At 54.2% G+C, this 15,051-nt stretch overlaps 4 protein-coding genes across 4 annotated transcripts in view; 2 read left to right on the plus strand and 2 right to left on the minus strand.

Annotated features, from left to right (window-relative positions):
- Nucleotides 1-6,738, minus strand: part of GUITHDRAFT_137364 (hypothetical protein) — a gene marked incomplete at both ends in the record, with an annotated part of 7,391 nt that extends 653 nt beyond the window's left edge. The window contains 32 exons of the mRNA XM_005834511.1: nucleotides 169-327; nucleotides 537-565; nucleotides 633-663; nucleotides 945-1,262; nucleotides 1,337-1,380; nucleotides 1,739-1,791; nucleotides 1,996-2,045; nucleotides 2,205-2,249; nucleotides 2,288-2,346; nucleotides 2,394-2,481; nucleotides 2,573-2,617; nucleotides 2,901-3,035; nucleotides 3,262-3,317; nucleotides 3,365-3,451; nucleotides 3,637-3,704; nucleotides 3,756-3,822; nucleotides 4,019-4,088; nucleotides 4,142-4,204; nucleotides 4,259-4,318; nucleotides 4,361-4,414; nucleotides 4,486-4,522; nucleotides 4,571-4,620; nucleotides 4,668-4,710; nucleotides 4,771-4,844; nucleotides 4,885-4,964; nucleotides 5,109-5,861; nucleotides 5,927-5,987; nucleotides 6,043-6,129; nucleotides 6,240-6,305; nucleotides 6,359-6,454; nucleotides 6,521-6,615; nucleotides 6,663-6,738. Coding sequence (XP_005834568.1) covers nucleotides 169-327; nucleotides 537-565; nucleotides 633-663; nucleotides 945-1,262; nucleotides 1,337-1,380; nucleotides 1,739-1,791; nucleotides 1,996-2,045; nucleotides 2,205-2,249; nucleotides 2,288-2,346; nucleotides 2,394-2,481; nucleotides 2,573-2,617; nucleotides 2,901-3,035; nucleotides 3,262-3,317; nucleotides 3,365-3,451; nucleotides 3,637-3,704; nucleotides 3,756-3,822; nucleotides 4,019-4,088; nucleotides 4,142-4,204; nucleotides 4,259-4,318; nucleotides 4,361-4,414; nucleotides 4,486-4,522; nucleotides 4,571-4,620; nucleotides 4,668-4,710; nucleotides 4,771-4,844; nucleotides 4,885-4,964; nucleotides 5,109-5,861; nucleotides 5,927-5,987; nucleotides 6,043-6,129; nucleotides 6,240-6,305; nucleotides 6,359-6,454; nucleotides 6,521-6,615; nucleotides 6,663-6,738 — 3,099 coding nt within the window. The remainder of the gene's footprint in view (nucleotides 1-168; nucleotides 328-536; nucleotides 566-632; nucleotides 664-944; nucleotides 1,263-1,336; nucleotides 1,381-1,738; nucleotides 1,792-1,995; nucleotides 2,046-2,204; nucleotides 2,250-2,287; nucleotides 2,347-2,393; nucleotides 2,482-2,572; nucleotides 2,618-2,900; nucleotides 3,036-3,261; nucleotides 3,318-3,364; nucleotides 3,452-3,636; nucleotides 3,705-3,755; nucleotides 3,823-4,018; nucleotides 4,089-4,141; nucleotides 4,205-4,258; nucleotides 4,319-4,360; nucleotides 4,415-4,485; nucleotides 4,523-4,570; nucleotides 4,621-4,667; nucleotides 4,711-4,770; nucleotides 4,845-4,884; nucleotides 4,965-5,108; nucleotides 5,862-5,926; nucleotides 5,988-6,042; nucleotides 6,130-6,239; nucleotides 6,306-6,358; nucleotides 6,455-6,520; nucleotides 6,616-6,662) is intronic.
- A 1,570-nt stretch (nucleotides 6,739-8,308) lies between these two features.
- Nucleotides 8,309-9,309, plus strand: GUITHDRAFT_152031 (hypothetical protein). The gene is made up of 6 exons (XM_005834512.1): nucleotides 8,309-8,345; nucleotides 8,396-8,541; nucleotides 8,593-8,768; nucleotides 8,821-8,906; nucleotides 8,964-9,046; nucleotides 9,095-9,309. Exons 1-6 carry the CDS (start codon nucleotides 8,334-8,336, stop codon nucleotides 9,168-9,170), a joined length of 579 nt encoding a protein of 192 aa, XP_005834569.1. The 5' UTR covers nucleotides 8,309-8,333; the 3' UTR covers nucleotides 9,171-9,309.
- An 88-nt stretch (nucleotides 9,310-9,397) lies between these two features.
- GUITHDRAFT_137365 (hypothetical protein) lies at nucleotides 9,398-10,132 on the minus strand (the record flags this gene model as incomplete). Its single annotated transcript, XM_005834513.1, has 5 exons — nucleotides 9,398-9,563; nucleotides 9,608-9,670; nucleotides 9,720-9,926; nucleotides 9,987-10,036; nucleotides 10,079-10,132. 5 exons carry the CDS (start codon nucleotides 10,130-10,132, stop codon nucleotides 9,398-9,400), a joined length of 540 nt encoding a protein of 179 aa, XP_005834570.1.
- Nucleotides 10,133-11,672: 1,540 nt separating this feature from the next.
- GUITHDRAFT_106577 (hypothetical protein) lies at nucleotides 11,673-14,927 on the plus strand (the record flags this gene model as incomplete). Its single annotated transcript, XM_005834514.1, has 14 exons — nucleotides 11,673-11,761; nucleotides 11,810-11,984; nucleotides 12,038-12,168; nucleotides 12,225-12,276; nucleotides 12,330-12,438; nucleotides 12,501-12,611; nucleotides 12,851-12,921; nucleotides 12,975-13,198; nucleotides 13,371-13,466; nucleotides 13,518-13,692; nucleotides 13,754-13,855; nucleotides 14,001-14,256; nucleotides 14,299-14,381; nucleotides 14,481-14,927. 14 exons carry the CDS (start codon nucleotides 11,673-11,675, stop codon nucleotides 14,925-14,927), a joined length of 2,121 nt encoding a protein of 706 aa, XP_005834571.1.
- Nucleotides 14,928-15,051: the final 124 nt, after the last annotated feature.

The following is a 15,051-nucleotide window of genomic DNA, read 5'->3' on the forward strand; positions in this document are numbered from 1 at the left end:
CGAGAAGGAGAGGGAGAGTGGAGGGAGGGAGGGAGGGAGGGGCAGGAGAGACAGAGGGAGAGAGAACGAGAGGAGAGTGATCAGTAACAAGAGCGGAGAGCGATCGTAGTCAATGGGCAGGAGGCAGGAGGCAGGAGGCAGGAGGCAGGAGGCAGGAGGAAGCCGTACTGTGAAGAGGAAGTTTTCTTTGCAAGTCTCGCATTTGAGTAACTGATCGCAGGAGAGCACTCCTCCGCTCCTTTTCACGATCTCCTGCACCGCCTTGGCCGGCAGCCCTCGACCAGGCTGAGAGGAGGACGAGCTCTGAGCAGCTTGGCTGATGGGACACTAGACAGTGAGTGTCGAGGTAGGTAGGAGAGAGGAGAGAAGAGGAAGAAGAGAGGAGAGTGGGGGAGCTGGAAGCGGGGAGGGGGAGGAGAGAGCAGAGAGGAGGAAAGATGGAGACGAGAGGAGGACAAGGTGAGGGGGGAGGAGGGAGGAGGGAGGAGGGAGGAGGGAAATTAGGAGGAGAGGAGAGAGAAAAGAGGAGAGAGGACCTGGACGATGCGGAGGAGTTGGCAGCAGGCTGAGAACAGAGTGAGCGGAGGGCTCAGGAAGGATGAGAAGTTTTACTCTGTTTGGTGGCTCGTCACCGTCGATGATGATGACGTCATCGTCCAGTTTCTGTATAGCAAAGGTGAGGAAGGAGGAAGTTGGGAAGTGAATGAGGGGACCAAAGGAACGAAAACGAAGGAGAGGGAGCGAAGAGAGAAGAGACGAGGGAGGAAAACAGAGAGGGAGCAGAAGAGAGTAAGAGGGAGAGAGAGGGAAGAGAGTAGGAGGGAGGGCTCAGAGAGGGAAGAGGAGGGAAAGAGAGAGAGAGAGAGAGAGAGAGAGAGAGAGAGGTAGAGAGAGAGAGAGAGAGAGGTACTGCTGCAGGGAGGGAACAAGAGGAAGAAGGAGACCTTTTCTACATGTCTCCTCTTGCTGCCTTGTGTGTCAGACTCCGCCTTCCTCTTCCTTCTTTGCTCCTCCTCGGCGAGCTTGAGAGCGTTTCTCTGCTCGTTCATCGCTTGATCTTTCTCCCTGTCAGCCTCCTCTGACCTCCCACACTCTTCAGTCTCACATGGTACGATGTCTTCGTCGTCATGGTCGTTGAGGTACTTGCTGCCCGGCTCCGGGGGCCCGGCGGTGAAGTCCGGCGGCATCTTCTTGGACTCAATGACTGTCACCCGCTCCCTCTTCTTGGCGTTTGCAAGAAACGCTTTCCAAGGCTCAGACGCCTGAGGTAGAAGGAGATCAACTCCACCCTCTAGCCTCCCCCTCCCCCTGCTCGTGCTCGTGCTCGTGCTCTCACCTTGAGCGAGTTCGAGTTGCCGATGACGAGTAGAGAGTGACGGGCTGTAGTTGGGAGTGAGAGGAGAAAACAAAGCAGAAGAAAATGAGGCGGATTTGGAGAGAGCGGATCCACACGAGAATCTTTGAGGTAAATGGAAGGAGAGAAGAGGGAGAAGTATCGTAGAGAAGGGTTCTCGGCGACGAAAGAAGGGAGGGAAGGAAAAAGGAATCGGGATATGGATGGAGACGCTCCGAGGACAGGAATGAGGGTGAAAAGTAAAGGAAAACTGTGGAGGAGAGGGTAGGAGAGAGAGGAAGATGGTGGAAGGGGAGCGAGCGAGGGAGAGCGAGAGAGAGAGAGAGAGAGAAAGAAAGAAGGAGAGGGGAGGATGAGCAGAAGGGTTGTTGAGTTGAGATTTACCTCTGGTCAGAGCCACATTCATGCGACGAACATCTTCAAGGAAACCGACGCCCCTGATAAGGAGGAGACAAGGTGCGAGTGAGTGAGGAGAATGAGGAGATGTGTGAGTTGAGTCAGGAGGAGCAGGAGCAGGAGGAGCAGGAGCAGGAGGAGCAGGAGCAGGAGCAGGAGTAGGAGCAGGAGTAGGAGTAGGAGTAGGAGTAGTAGTAGGAGGAGGAGGAGCAACAGGTGCAGGATGAGATTAAGAGGACGGTCACCTGGTGTTGGCTCGCACACAAGAGAAAATGACAATGTCTCTCTCTTGACCCTAACAAGAGCGTGAGAATGAAGTAAGGAGAAGGAGGAGGAGGAGGAGGAGGAGGAGGAGGAGGAGGAGGAGGAGGAGGAGGAGGAGGAGGAGGTGCAGGAGCAGGAGCAAGAGATTGGTCATGGGAAGGGGCAGGCGACAGAAGGACTGGCTACTCACTTGACAAGAGTCAACCGTCATCACATCGATGCTGTATCCTCGCGCCTGGTAGCTCTCTCTCAGTACAGGCTAAGACAGCGCACAAGCTCAGTCACAACTTCAGGGCTGCGATTCTCAACCGACTCCGAGACAGCATGAGGACCTGGAGACACATCAGGAGGGGAGCGAGGGGAGGAGCGCTCAGCAGACCAACTAGCCTCTTCAAGCTTGAGGTGATCTCGTTCCTCTGTTGCCGGTACGGAGTTAGGATGGCGATCTTGCCTTTCAGCTCTCCGCGCTGATCAAGGAGAGGACAGAAATGAGTGAAAACATGTTCAACAGACATCAAGCTCTGATTCCATGTCCTGTAGCTCTACATGTCAAATTACCTGGGAGTATCTTGAGATGAGCTCCTTCACCAACAATGCAACAAACTGTCGTCCGTGTCAGTCACGATAGCAAGTGGAGAAAACCTTTGCATTCAACATCTTTGTGAGCATCACAATCATTCTTGTCCATCAGGTCAGAAGATCAAAGAAGAGGAGACCAATAATAGTTTCCTTCTTCAACATCACCAACATTTCAACTTTCATCTCAGCCATCCAAACCAACTTCAAGACCCAGGGTGTCGACTCCAGAAATACACAAACAGGTACAACCAGACACAAACAAGAAATAGAAGACAACCCACGTACTCTTGCATGCAAACAGCTTCACCTTTGCTTCAGCCACGTTCCTCAAAGAAGAACCATCGGATCTCTGCTCCTTCGAGTCGATGAGGTCGAAGAAGTGGAAGGGGCCAAACCAAGGATCAGCTTGATACCTCTCACCCTCCTTCCTTCTCCCAAGGTTCTAAAGTGAAAGTCAGTCCTCGTTCCAAACTGGTCCACTACCTCCTCCTCGCCCTTGACCTTTCCACGTCCTCATCCTCCTCCTCCTTCAATCCTCCTCCTTCAAACCTTCTCCGCTCGCTTCCTCCTGCTCCTGCTCCTCCTTCAATCCTACTCCTCCTTCTGGTCCTGCTCCTGCTCCTGCTCCTGCTCCTACTCCTCTCCCTTCCTGCTCGTCCCCCCCCAACCTCTGCATCCACTAGTCGCCCCTCGTAGAAGTACTCGGATGGAAATCTTGTGATTTCTGCTCGAATGCATTAGACGGCAAGTCTACCGATCGCTCTCCTCGACCTGGATGCATGCGGTACTGCACGTTGAGGAGGGCGACGGGGTGATTACAGCTCATCAGCCTCTCGAAGAGCGAGCGCTGGTAGATGGCTGCTGGACTATCAACACAGAAGCAACAGCAGGAGAAAGAGCATCAGCAGCAAGGGAATGAGTAGCAGGAGCAGGAGCAGGAGCAGGAGCAGGAGCAGGAGCAGGAGCAGGAGCAGGAGCAGGAGCAGGAGCAGGAGCAGGAGCAGTGGCAGCAGAAGAGGGAGCAAGCGCAGTAGCAGCAGCACCTGCAGATGAAGATTGAGAGATGACAGTAGCGGGAAGCTGTCGAGGGTCTCCCACAAGGATGCAGCGGCTGCGAGGAGGAGAAGGTAAGAGCTCGAGCGGCAGCTCTCAGAGGTCCCACCGAGCTCCCAGCAGGAGGGGGATGAGAGTACCAGCCTCTACAGACTGACAGGCCTCGTCGATGATCACTGAGAGGAGAGGAGAGGGGAGGGGAGCAGAGGAGAGGAGAGGAAAAAGGGTCAGATGTAGAGCAAAACGTGTGTACAGGAGCAGCCAAGGCATGCTAGCTCAGATGAAGAAAAGGATCCAGGTGAGAGATCACATGAGCAAGAGCACGAGAACAAGGAGTGGAAGACTAAGAGCAGGTCAGAAGACGTCAGCTACCTGTGTCAATCTTGTTCTGCAAACGAGAGAAACAATCCAGCCCAGCAGAGCTCAAGGTGGTGAGAATGACCTGCGTCAAGGTAAGGAGGAGGATGGGGGAAGAAGGGGATGAGCAAGAGGGACCTGAGCGTCGTCGAGCAGCATGGTTCTCAACTGATCTGTGTCTTCTTCCTTGCTCGACTTGATCTGGCGGCAGCACTTTAACGAGAGGGGTCTTGTCAAGGCAGCATACTGACTTACCTTCTTCACGACCTCCAGCCGCTTGATGTCTCGCTCGACCTCCTCCAGTTGAGTCCTGACCTGCTCGCTGCGCTGAGCGGGAATGAGGGACCACCGTTGCACCTTCAGCATCTCCACTTCGAGCGAGTTGGTTGCTCCTACTCCTTTGCACTCGGCCTGATACGACAGTCAACCTCACGGCGCCCGCTCATGGCTGCGGCGGTCTTGGAGGAGGAGCTGTACTTCACCTCGAGATAGCTCCGACGAGTGAGAAGTGAACGGTACCTACACTCAATCATCACATCCTGCAACCGCATCCACCGCTGTTATTACCGATGCTTGCAGTCTTCCAGCTCACCCCCTCTGCTCATGATCTCTTGGACCTGCCGTCATGTCATTCTTCTTCCCCTCCCTCGCGCCCTCCCTCCACCTGATGGTCGAGGGTGACGACTCTGATCTTGTGATGACAAGCACTGTTTGCAAACATCTCAGCTCCTCCGCCCCTCCCCGTGTCAGCACATGAGGCATGTTACTTCGGGGATCCGATGCGGATCATGTCGGGTGTGTAGAGGCCGTTGCCGTCCCTCAGGCGCTCCGAGAGGACACGCTGGCATGCCGTCAGGACGCGCAACCGAAAGGTGATAGACCTCGACGATGTGGTCGACTGCCGCGTTGGAGGGAGCGCAGATGAGAATGCGAGGCTTCGGGAGGACCTTGGGAGTATGATCTGCAAGTGCCAGCGTTACCTCCAACGAAGTGCAGTTGGAGGGTAACGGGAAGGTGAAGGTACATCGTCGGGTTCTCAAGATGACAAGAGAGGTAAGAGATGGAGCAAGGGAGAGAAGAAATCAGCCGGAGTTGCGTCCTTCACCTGATGGAGTCTTCTGAATGTCATGGAGGATGCTCTCGAGGGCTCCGGAGTGATACTTCCCAGAATCGATATTCACAGGCTCCGGGGTCTTGGCTGCCGTCCCAGCCTGCACTGACAGCTTGCTGCGGACAACTTTCAACACGCTCTCGTAATATTGTTGATACTGAGTGAGATGAAGGAAGTTCAGGATGGACAGGATGACAGTAGTCTTGCCCGTCCCCGGGGGGCCCTGCAGGAGGGTGACCCCCGTCCGATGTGCCGGGTCGCAGGCTGCCGCTATAGCAACCAGCTGAGACTTGTTGCTGCGAGAGGCGATGTGGGTCTGTACGACTGGGTTGAGATGCCCCATGATCTTGGCCACTTCGTCGTCGTTGGGCAGGCTCGTGAACTTGTTGGGGTTGAGGATTTCATGCAGGAGCGGGCTGTTCTTGATTTCATGGACAGCGCGCCATTCTCTTATACTCGCACCCATGTTCCGCAACCTCTGTATGCTCCATTGGTAGCGGATTTCACTCTGACGGCAAGTGAGACTGAAAACATCGCAGGCGTCATCGGCAGCTACCTTAGACTTCGAGATGTTGGTGGCGAACTCAAGGTCCACAGACTTGAGCGTCTTCACTCGCACGGAGCACAGGAACTTTTGGGAGTAATGCGCATGAAAGTTCCCGGCGACGATCGCATAGAACTTCCGGGGCTCTCCTGACTTGACCCACTTGCCGCTCTCTTTCTTGACTGGAGACTTTCCCGAGGGATCTGAAGGATGGAAACTGTCAACAGCAGGTTGCTAGCGAGCAGAGCAGCGGTGGATCGTTGACCACCTTTCATCGCAGACTTTTTCGGCGAAGAAGCAAGGCCCTTTATCCATACCATCTTGCACACCTGTGGTGTGTTGGCAGGTTATGAACGCTGAGAGCTAAAAGAGCAGGGATTGCACCTCAATCAAGGCAAAATCATGGTTTTCGAACATGTATGTTCCCGGCCCGTCACGGCGATTCCTGTCTTCCTCGTTGTTGTCGGACGACTTGACATTGAGAGTAAGAAACATGAAGTCGCTATACACGCCTCCTTTTTGCAAGTCCCTCTACAGTCAAAACCCCGTGAGGCGAACAAGGGCAAACATAAGTACAAGACCAGTTCCGCAGGATGGCTGTCGTATAGCTTCTCCTTGAGACTCTGCTCGATCTCGGATCCTATCTCCTGGTAGCAAGAAAACGTGGATCAACGATCGCATTGCCGGCGGCTCGCCCAACCTCCATGACAAGGGGCCGGAACGTCTCCACGTATTCTTCATGCGTCTTGAATCTTGTGGGCGCTGACTTCAAGCCGCTGCCCCTTGCGCTCTGAACCTGCTGAGAAACAGAACCCAAGGTCATGATAGAGCCTCAAGCCATCTGGACGAGCTCAGGACTCACTTTGTTATCCGACTGGTGTTTGGACAGATTCGACATTAACTGCGTCAAGACTTCGGCATGAAATCGATCGTACTCCCTCCTCTTGGAGTCACGATCTGAAATCCCCGTCAGGAATGTGGAGAGCGTTCAAGAATCTGCTGACCTGACAAGTCGTTGCCGTGATGGGCATCGGAGGACCTGGAAGGAGCAAACTGCTGTACGTTTGTGTCCTGCAACATGCCCTGTCAAAGAACGGAAGATCGCTCGAGACAGAGCTATACTCCTCTGTGCTTGGCTAGAAATCGCTGAGCCTCATCCAGCTGCCTCTCGATCGAAGACTTGTGGGCCATACCAGAGTCCAAGGTTGCCCGACGAAAACCTCACTGCAGCATTCCTGCCAAGTCCGATCGAAGGGAGAGCGAATATCAGAGGTTGGGTCGGGATCCGTGGAGGATTCCGGGGGGGGAGGAGGGAGATGTCAAGTAAGAGGCTGACGGGAGGGGGGGGGGGGTTGTCTGTTAGGTCTGGGGGTGTGGTGCAGGCAGGCGAAGGAGGAAGTGCAAGGAGTGGGGGACGGATGACGGGAAGTTCTTAGCAAACATGATTTTAATATATTTTTAAAACCCGATCACTGGGCCGAGTTGGCCCGGGGGCGTCGGGCCCGGGGGCCGGCCGTTCCCCCGCGGGGCCGGTGATCGGATTGATGCCGCTGAGACGGTCTCGGGGCCGAAGTTTCCGTACTAGCAGCGGGGTCAGCTATCAGCTTCAACCGGCCCGCCGGGGGGTTGGCTCCCGCTCAAAAGCCTGAACTTCGCCGGGAACTCGGACTGCCTCCGCTGGGCTGAGTATCATACGCGGCCGGCACACTCCGCGGCAGGTCTCCGCACTCAGCCAGCCTGTGACTGAAGCGGCCGAGGCCCGGGCTGGGCCCGGACCCCGGGCTCAGTGGCAGTGCCACGGCCGTGGCAGCAGTGACCTTGGGCCGGCCGCCCGGGTGAGCCAGACTCTCTGGCATAAATACCCTCCAACCTCGATAGCTGCTCGGCGAGTCAATCATCCTGGCCATGGCACAGCGGCAAGAATCGCCCTCGGCGACATCTCGGGCTCATGCGGCTTGGGGCCGGCGCCGGGGCCGAGCCTCGGAGGCCGGGCCGGACTCCGGACTCCGGGACCGTCGGACTCCCGGGCCGGGACTCGGGAGCGGCCGCGCTGCCGGCTAGCCTCCGCTGGCCGCAAGTTAAACTGCCAGGCCCGGGTCCGACTTTTTACTCAAAGTTAAGTCCGACCGGTCTCCGCCTCAGTGAGTCACAAGAAGACCACCCACCCCTCGCCTTCCCAAATATTCGGGGGGCTAATGACCCCTATAACGTCATGTGGGTGCCTGTTTGAATGCTCGAGGAGCGCTCGAGAAGGAGGATGGAAGGAGGGCGAGGGGGAAGGGCGAGTTAGAGGAGGAAGGGGCAGAGGGCAATTTTGAACATGATATACAGACTAGAACAGCTTTTCACTGATCATCAGGCATTGACCACCGATTTCGTGAAGGGTAGCAGTCGATAGTTGATTCGTCTTGAGGATATCAGAGGCGTTTCATATAAGGGTTCGGTTGTCATTTGCCCCTGGAGGCATAAGAGAATTTCATGGGACTCTTTTCCAGTGCCTAAAACAATATGGGGAGATGCTCGCTGGATTTCATGCGAGCATAACATAGCCAATCAAGTGCGTGACACGAACCAGTCCATCTCGATAGCACGATGTGCGATGAGATGGATTCAAATTGTTTCTGAAGAGGCATGATGTGTTCCCATTTGCAGGAGAAGTGGATATCCTTCAAATTATGCCGAGCGCGGTCAGCTCAAGGCTTCGTTTGTCCAGCAACAACTGACAGTGATTTTTCAGCATACCTCCGACACTCCCCCAGCAGGTCCAGACAAGCAGCTACGTGCACCCTTCCGCCTTGCTGCGAAGGTGGGAGGAACGACAGCGAGGGCTGTCAACACAGCAGTTGATAAGATCCAGAGCTTCCCCAAGAAAGTCAGCAGCAAGTAAGCTCTTCTCCTCTCTGTCTCAGTTGCTTACATCAAGTGACCGCACAGCCGCCATGTGCAAGACATCTCCTCGGCTGTGATGCGAGCTGAAAGGAGTGTTGAGAGCAGCATGCGCCCGTACGTGGACCCAATGATGGGATACGTGCGGACCGTCAGGCCTTTCATCCCTCCTGTTCTCATTCTTATTATTTTTATTCTCTTGCCCCCCGCGCTGCTCTGCATAGGTTCTTGATTACCTAACGCATCTGTCCGTCCAGCTAACGCCTCTGTCTGCAGCAACCGTCGCTTTCTTCACCGCGCCATTGTGGATTGCATTCCTATTTCTCAGTGCGATCATATGGGTCCCGTGCCTTGTTATGCTGGTACATTTGCCGTCAGTTACCTCCCGAGTTGTTTGACTTTGTTTGTGTTGGCATCAGCTCTGCCTCTTTGCACTCCTCGCGTTCATTGGCCTGATTCGCTTCTGCTCCGCTCCTAGCGTCCAAGCCATCTGGCGGCCGATGTTAGTCGCTGGATCTCTCTCCCCTCATCAGCTGACTGATTGTCCTAGGGCGGGGGCCGTACTGAACTCGCCAGTCGGACAGTTTTTGTTCTATCAGAAAAAGGAGGAGGAAGTCTCCGAGTAAAGAGAAGCATCGAATGAATGAATCTCATCCTAGTTGGTAGGCGAGGACAACAAATTGGAAACGACAAGGATAGTGGCATGCTGTGCCGTGAAAGATAGCCACACCGTTTGACTTTTATTCATCTTATCTTCGGTCTCTCGACCAATTCAGTCCGTATCTCCGAGAAAAAACCAATTTCATACTTTCTAAATGTAAGGAAACTACTGTGGAGAACACACGAATCGACATTATTCGCGACTTGTCAGAACAAAGATGCCGAGCAATCCGATCAGAGCGTATTTCAAGTATGGGTAATCGTTCATGATGATGGTCACCATCCCCACGTAGGGGAGGTACCCGACAGCCCTGCCGATAATGTGCTTCTTGTTCAGCCATCGCTGGTCTGGGGCATACCTGTATGGCTGTTATGGCCGAGGCGTCACGAACGTCGAACTTACAGTCCACGGTCGTCGACGTCATTGTTGTCTCCCTTGGTCAGAACATCAGTGGTGCCATCATGCCTGCACAAACCCTGATCAGCAACCGCCGTGCTATGCATGTCAGAACTACTTCTCGTGAACTTTGATCACGCGATGTACGATCGGAATGTCTCGGCCCTCGATCTTGAACACAACGATCTCGCCTATCCTGAAGGGTGCGCTCCCCAGCCATAGAAACAGAATATCGCCGCGCTGAAAAGCCGGTTCCATACTCCCACTCAGAACCACGACGACAGGGCTCTCACTGTGCGTTACGACCATTAGAAACTTCCAGATCCTGCCAGGCAGAGCATGCGGTCAACCATCAACTCACTACCGCCAGCACAAGTGCACTCACATCAGCGCCGAGGTGATGATGAGCCCCAAGTTGATGACTTGATGAGCAAGCTGCCGTGACGTCAAGGCACCTCAAAGAGACGTGTTGCCCACCTGGCGCTTTCTCATCGTCCTCAAGGCTTGAAAAGTTTCTGACATGACGTTCATCGTGAAGGGTGTATAGAGTGACTATGAAAGAATCCTGATTTCCCAAAGTTCGTCTGAATCGTTCCCCAGCAAGGTTCAGAAATGCTTCAGCAGCCTGCAAAAAGCATTCACTTCCTAAGCATGCACGTCATGCGCTTTATCAGTGGTCCTATGAACAATGCTGTATGCCAGTGAATTAGGGATGAATAACTTTCGATGATTTTGGCACATGCAGGTATGTTCGAAATGTACATAAGCAAAGTACAAAGTACAATGAACTGTGACACGTGCGATATCAACTGAAAAGAGAGTCTCTACACTGTTCTATCTGCAATCAGGACTGCAGCGTCAAATCACCAAAGGATGGATACGTGGGACAATATTGGAGCATCAGAGAGGTTCATAGCATAATATTCGTGAGAGTTCACAGGATGCAATGCAGCAAGTATGAAAGGCAAACATGCAATGAAGAAGGATCCTGCAAGAACACAACAAGGAAATTGGATATGTTCGTACAGGTCTTGTTCTTTCAGAGAGCTATGAAGAAATGAACGATGCTGAAGTTGTTGAAAAAGGAGATGTGAAGTATCAGAATGTGTTAGTCATGGAATCAAGAACACGAGATGTGAAGTATCAGAATGTGTTAGTCATGGACTCAAGAACACGACAAGGGTCAAGAAGAGGTTGAGGGTACCGAGGTGCCATGAGAGGGTAAGCCCGGAAACGAGTGAGCGAGTGAGCGAGAGAGCGAGGGTAGGAGCACGAGGAGGAGAGGGTAATACGGAGATAGTGACAGAAAGATAGGAAGAGATGGAAAATGAAGGGACGACGGGGGCGATGACAGTGTGGGGGGGGCGAGGAGGGGCGGGCTGGGGAGGAAGGAAGTTGGCGGCGAGGTAGGGAGAGGAAGGAAGGGAGAGGAAGGAAGGGAGAGGAAGGAAGGGAGTCGGAGAGAGGAAGAGGGACAGGTAGAGGAAGAGGGGATGGGGTAGCAGAAGAAGAACAAGGGTCGCAGCAGTAGCATGACGAAGCTATGAGCTAGACAAGCATGGAGGCTGCAGGACGCGAGCATACAGTACCCCCACCCCTGCCTCGAACAATTAAGAGATCGAGGTTTCACACACCGGTGCATGATTGATTCATTTCTAGGGTACTTTCGAACACAACGACAAGGGTAGTCTAAGTACCCCACATATGGATCTCCCACCATTACACATATATAAAGGGTAGGGTCATTGTAAAATAATTTTGTATTTGTACAAAATATATTTTGAGTAAATACCTGTTGACTTCACGATCTATCTCTTTTGTTGCCAAAAAGCTGAGGCGGGATGTGCGAAGAAATGGCGGGAGTCGGGAGAAAAACGTCGGACAAGGAGGAGGAGGAGGCAGGAGGCAGGAGGCAGGAGGGAGGAAGTGTTGCGAGCAGGATAAAGGAGCGATAAAGATGATGCGACAACGATAATGAAGCGAGGGACTGGAGGAGAGGAGGCGGCAAGACTGGCACTCGACCTCAGCTTTCTGAAAGTAACGTTAACACTTGGCAGGATCTTTAGTACACATGGGGAACGAGCACAGCGTGATCAAGAACATCGACAAGAGGACAGCTCGCCGAGAACATGCTGCTTTCTTCAAGCTGGCCATTGAGAGGTTCTACACGGCTGCTGGTTGATAACTCCTCACCTTGCATGTTTCTAGATTCCGACAAGAGGGAGAGACGAGTTCTGGAGGTGTGAGAGAAGAAGGGGCGCCTACAAAGAGAAGCATACACGTCTGCGTAAGGAAACGACCTATCTTTCCGCACGAGATCAATGCAGGGGAGTACGACGTGATAACATGCAGGAAGGCCGGCGTCTTTGTGCATGATGCGAGGGTATCATCGCTGCCGCCCTTGGGATGAGTCTAAGTGTGACGGTTGTCTACCAGATACACTCAGACATGAGGCATCTCTTCATCAACCACCACTCCTTCGACTTCGATGCAGTCTTCGACGAGAGCGCGGAGAACAGTCAGGTGTACCAGGGGGCAGCCGCCGAGGCCATCGCCAACACAGTCCAGTGAGTCTGCAAGAGGCAAGCCCTCATAGCTCCTTGTAACTTCTCTTGTGTTGCAGCAAGTCTATCACAACAACCATCTTGATGTACGGGCAGACAGGCTCAGGGAAGGTAGTCGCGGAGGAAGGAAAGGGGTGCTGGGGACGGGTGTGATACAAGCGCAGACCTACACCATGACGTCGATATATGAGATGGCGGGAAGGGACCTGTTTGACCACATGGAGAGCTCGGGGAAGAAGTTCGACGTCTCCGTCTCCTTCGTCGAGCTGGAAGGTGACGGGCCTCCCGGTCGGCACTTGACCTGCGACTTCTGACCTGCCGCACGGGATGACCAGGCGACATCTGTCGCGACATGTTGAACCGAGGGGCTCAAACTCAGTTGCTGACCGGAAAGGATGGAGCCGTCCATCCTTATCCACTAACGGAAGTTGACGTCAAGAGCGCAGGTGAATCGTTTTACCCCTCCACGCATCTCGCTATAGAAATACACTATGAGGATGTTTTCGTGACATCCTCTACTCCTCCTCCTGGTCCTCCTGGTCCTCCTGGTCCTCCCTCGTGTATATTTTGTTTCCTCTTCCTTCGAGTCATCCACTTCATTCTCCTCCTCCTCTCTCTAATCTCAATCATGATCGTGATCATCATCTGTCATTACCGCCTGCGTTGAGATGTTGACAACGACCAGATGAACTTGTTTCGTACATTCGATTCGCGTGCTCGTTGAGGGCAACCGAAGCCACAGGGGTGCACGACAAGGTAGCAGGAAGATGGGGTAGTTGCTGGTGATGTGGCCGTGACATGGCTGTCAGTCTTCTCGCTCGCACGCTTGCGTGAGGATCTTCATCCGGAAGGTGGACGAGGAGGTTGAGGGAGTCCTGCAGCTCGTGGACCTGGCAGGCAGCGAGCATCGTATCGATTCCTCAGAGCATGACGCGGCTAGGAGGAAGGAGTGTGCGCAGATTAACAGCAGCCTCTCAGCGTTGAAGGAATGTATCAGAGCACATGCCAAGGGCTCGTCCTTCATTCCTTTCAGGTCCCTCCTCCTCTATCATTCCCTGCTCCTTCTGCTCCTCCGCCCCACCCCCGCCCTTCCTCTCCTTCGTTGTCTGAGTGAACGTGCTTGACCTCTAGCTCCTCTTGACTTATCGCACTTGTACTCGCACACAGATCGCTCCACCGCTCGTCAACTGACTTTCCTCATACAGGAAAAGCAAACTGACTCACTTGCTCAAGACTTGCTTCATGGACGGCAACGCAACTATCATCATCGCTACTGTCTCTCCCTCAAGCAAGGATACCGAGTCAGCATCAGCCGTTGCTTCTTCCTTTCCCTCCTCCTGATCGCCCTGCAGGCACTCGCTCAATACGATTCGACACGCATGCATCATGGACGGGCAAGGAACTGGGGAGGATGCGAGTTCGACGTCCTCCCACGTGACCGGAGGGTCTCTTGTGCGGGAGGACATCGCAGAGTTGAACATCACCTTGCTCGCCCGGCAAAAGAGAGCAGAAAGACTTGCATCGAAGGTGAAAGCCGCGAAGGAGGAGGAGAGGTGGACGAGCAATACGTTGCGTGAGTTTTGCACAGTCTCAACCGACAAACTCAACAGCCACCAACAAGAAATCCAGCGGGACCGGGCACAATGACAAGGCTGGTCATTCCGATGTTACCAAGAGGTTGTTGTTAGTGGTGCTGCGTTGTCTTATGTGATGATGGTGACAATTGTTGTGATGATGGTGTTGATGGGGAAAGGAGTTGGAATATGTTGGAGTTTGGTGGAGACGAGGGAGAGGAGGAGGAGGAGGAGGAGAGACTGATGGACAACAGGAGGCAGGACGTCATCGCGGATTCAGAGAGGAGGGCACTAAAGACCCTAGACAAGAACCTGATCCGGATGATGGAGGAAGCAAGGGGGGTGCTGGGTAGCAACGCCAACCAGCTCAGGAGGCTGCAGTCCTACAGGACACAGCCGGAACCAGCAGATCTGGAGGGGCCCCAGGACGTCCCCAGCAGTTGGATGGATCAGCTTGATGGGGAGGGAGTGAGAGCTCCGAGCTGGCCTGACAAGCCCGAGGGCCTCGAGCCACGTCGTGCATGTTGTCCCGTCCCTCACGTTGTGACGTATGTTTCAGGAATTGTTGGGCACCAAGAATGGCCAGAGAGTGGAGTTGGGGAGGGGCAGCGGGGAGGAGGGGGAGGAGGGAGGGAGGAAGAGGTGGAGGAGAGAGGGAGGGTGAGGAGGGATGGACAAGGAGGGGGAGAGTATCGAGTAAGTATTTGCTGCTATCCTTAGCTGTTCTGACTGTCTCTACAGTCTGCAGTTGGAGTGAAGGTGCAGGAAGAGGCGACAAGTCGATCCCGTGCTGATGACAAGGGGGAGATCGAGCGAAGGATGGAGGAGCTAGAGGACGAGCTGCGTGCTCCCGGTATCAGCCAGGCGAAGGCCTTTGCAGTGAAGAAGAAGATCGCGATGCTGCGGGCAGAGCAGTTGCGCAGCCAGCGTGCTAAGAAGGCGAAGGATGTAGGAGGCGAGAGCTCCGCTCAGGCGCCGACAGAGGAGGACAAGAGCACGTCCAGGTGCTCTCCTGCCCTCCTGCCGTGCGAGGACAGGAGGCAGCGGTGCTGCGAGGGCAAAAACATCTCGCCAGAGGTTCTGTACATGCTGGACGAAGACGCGGAAGGATTTAAGATGGTCATGCGTGACCGAAGGAGGAGAGCGATCCTGCAGGAAGAGCTGCATGGGAATGAGAGGCCTCGCTGACTTGGCTGCAGGCATGGCGACGGACACGAGGCTGAAGGCCAGAGGAGGAATAGAAGAGGAACAGGAGGAGGAAAAGGAGGAGGAGGAGGAGGAGGAGGAGGAGGAGGAGGAGACCGCGGGCCGG

The sequence above is a fragment of the Guillardia theta genome (genome assembly GCF_000315625.1).
Source record: "Guillardia theta CCMP2712 unplaced genomic scaffold GUITHscaffold_25, whole genome shotgun sequence".
In the NCBI taxonomy this organism is placed as follows: Eukaryota; class Cryptophyceae; order Pyrenomonadales; family Geminigeraceae; genus Guillardia; species Guillardia theta.

Coding starts and splice junctions, on each gene's coding strand:
- GUITHDRAFT_152031 (XM_005834512.1), top strand. Junction 8,769..8,820: donor CCCCGCGCTGCTCTGCATAG/GTTCTTGATTAC, acceptor CTCTGTCTGCAG/CAACCGTCGCTTTCTTCACC. Junction 8,907..8,963: donor TCCCGTGCCTTGTTATGCTG/GTACATTTGCCG, acceptor TGTTGGCATCAG/CTCTGCCTCTTTGCACTCCT.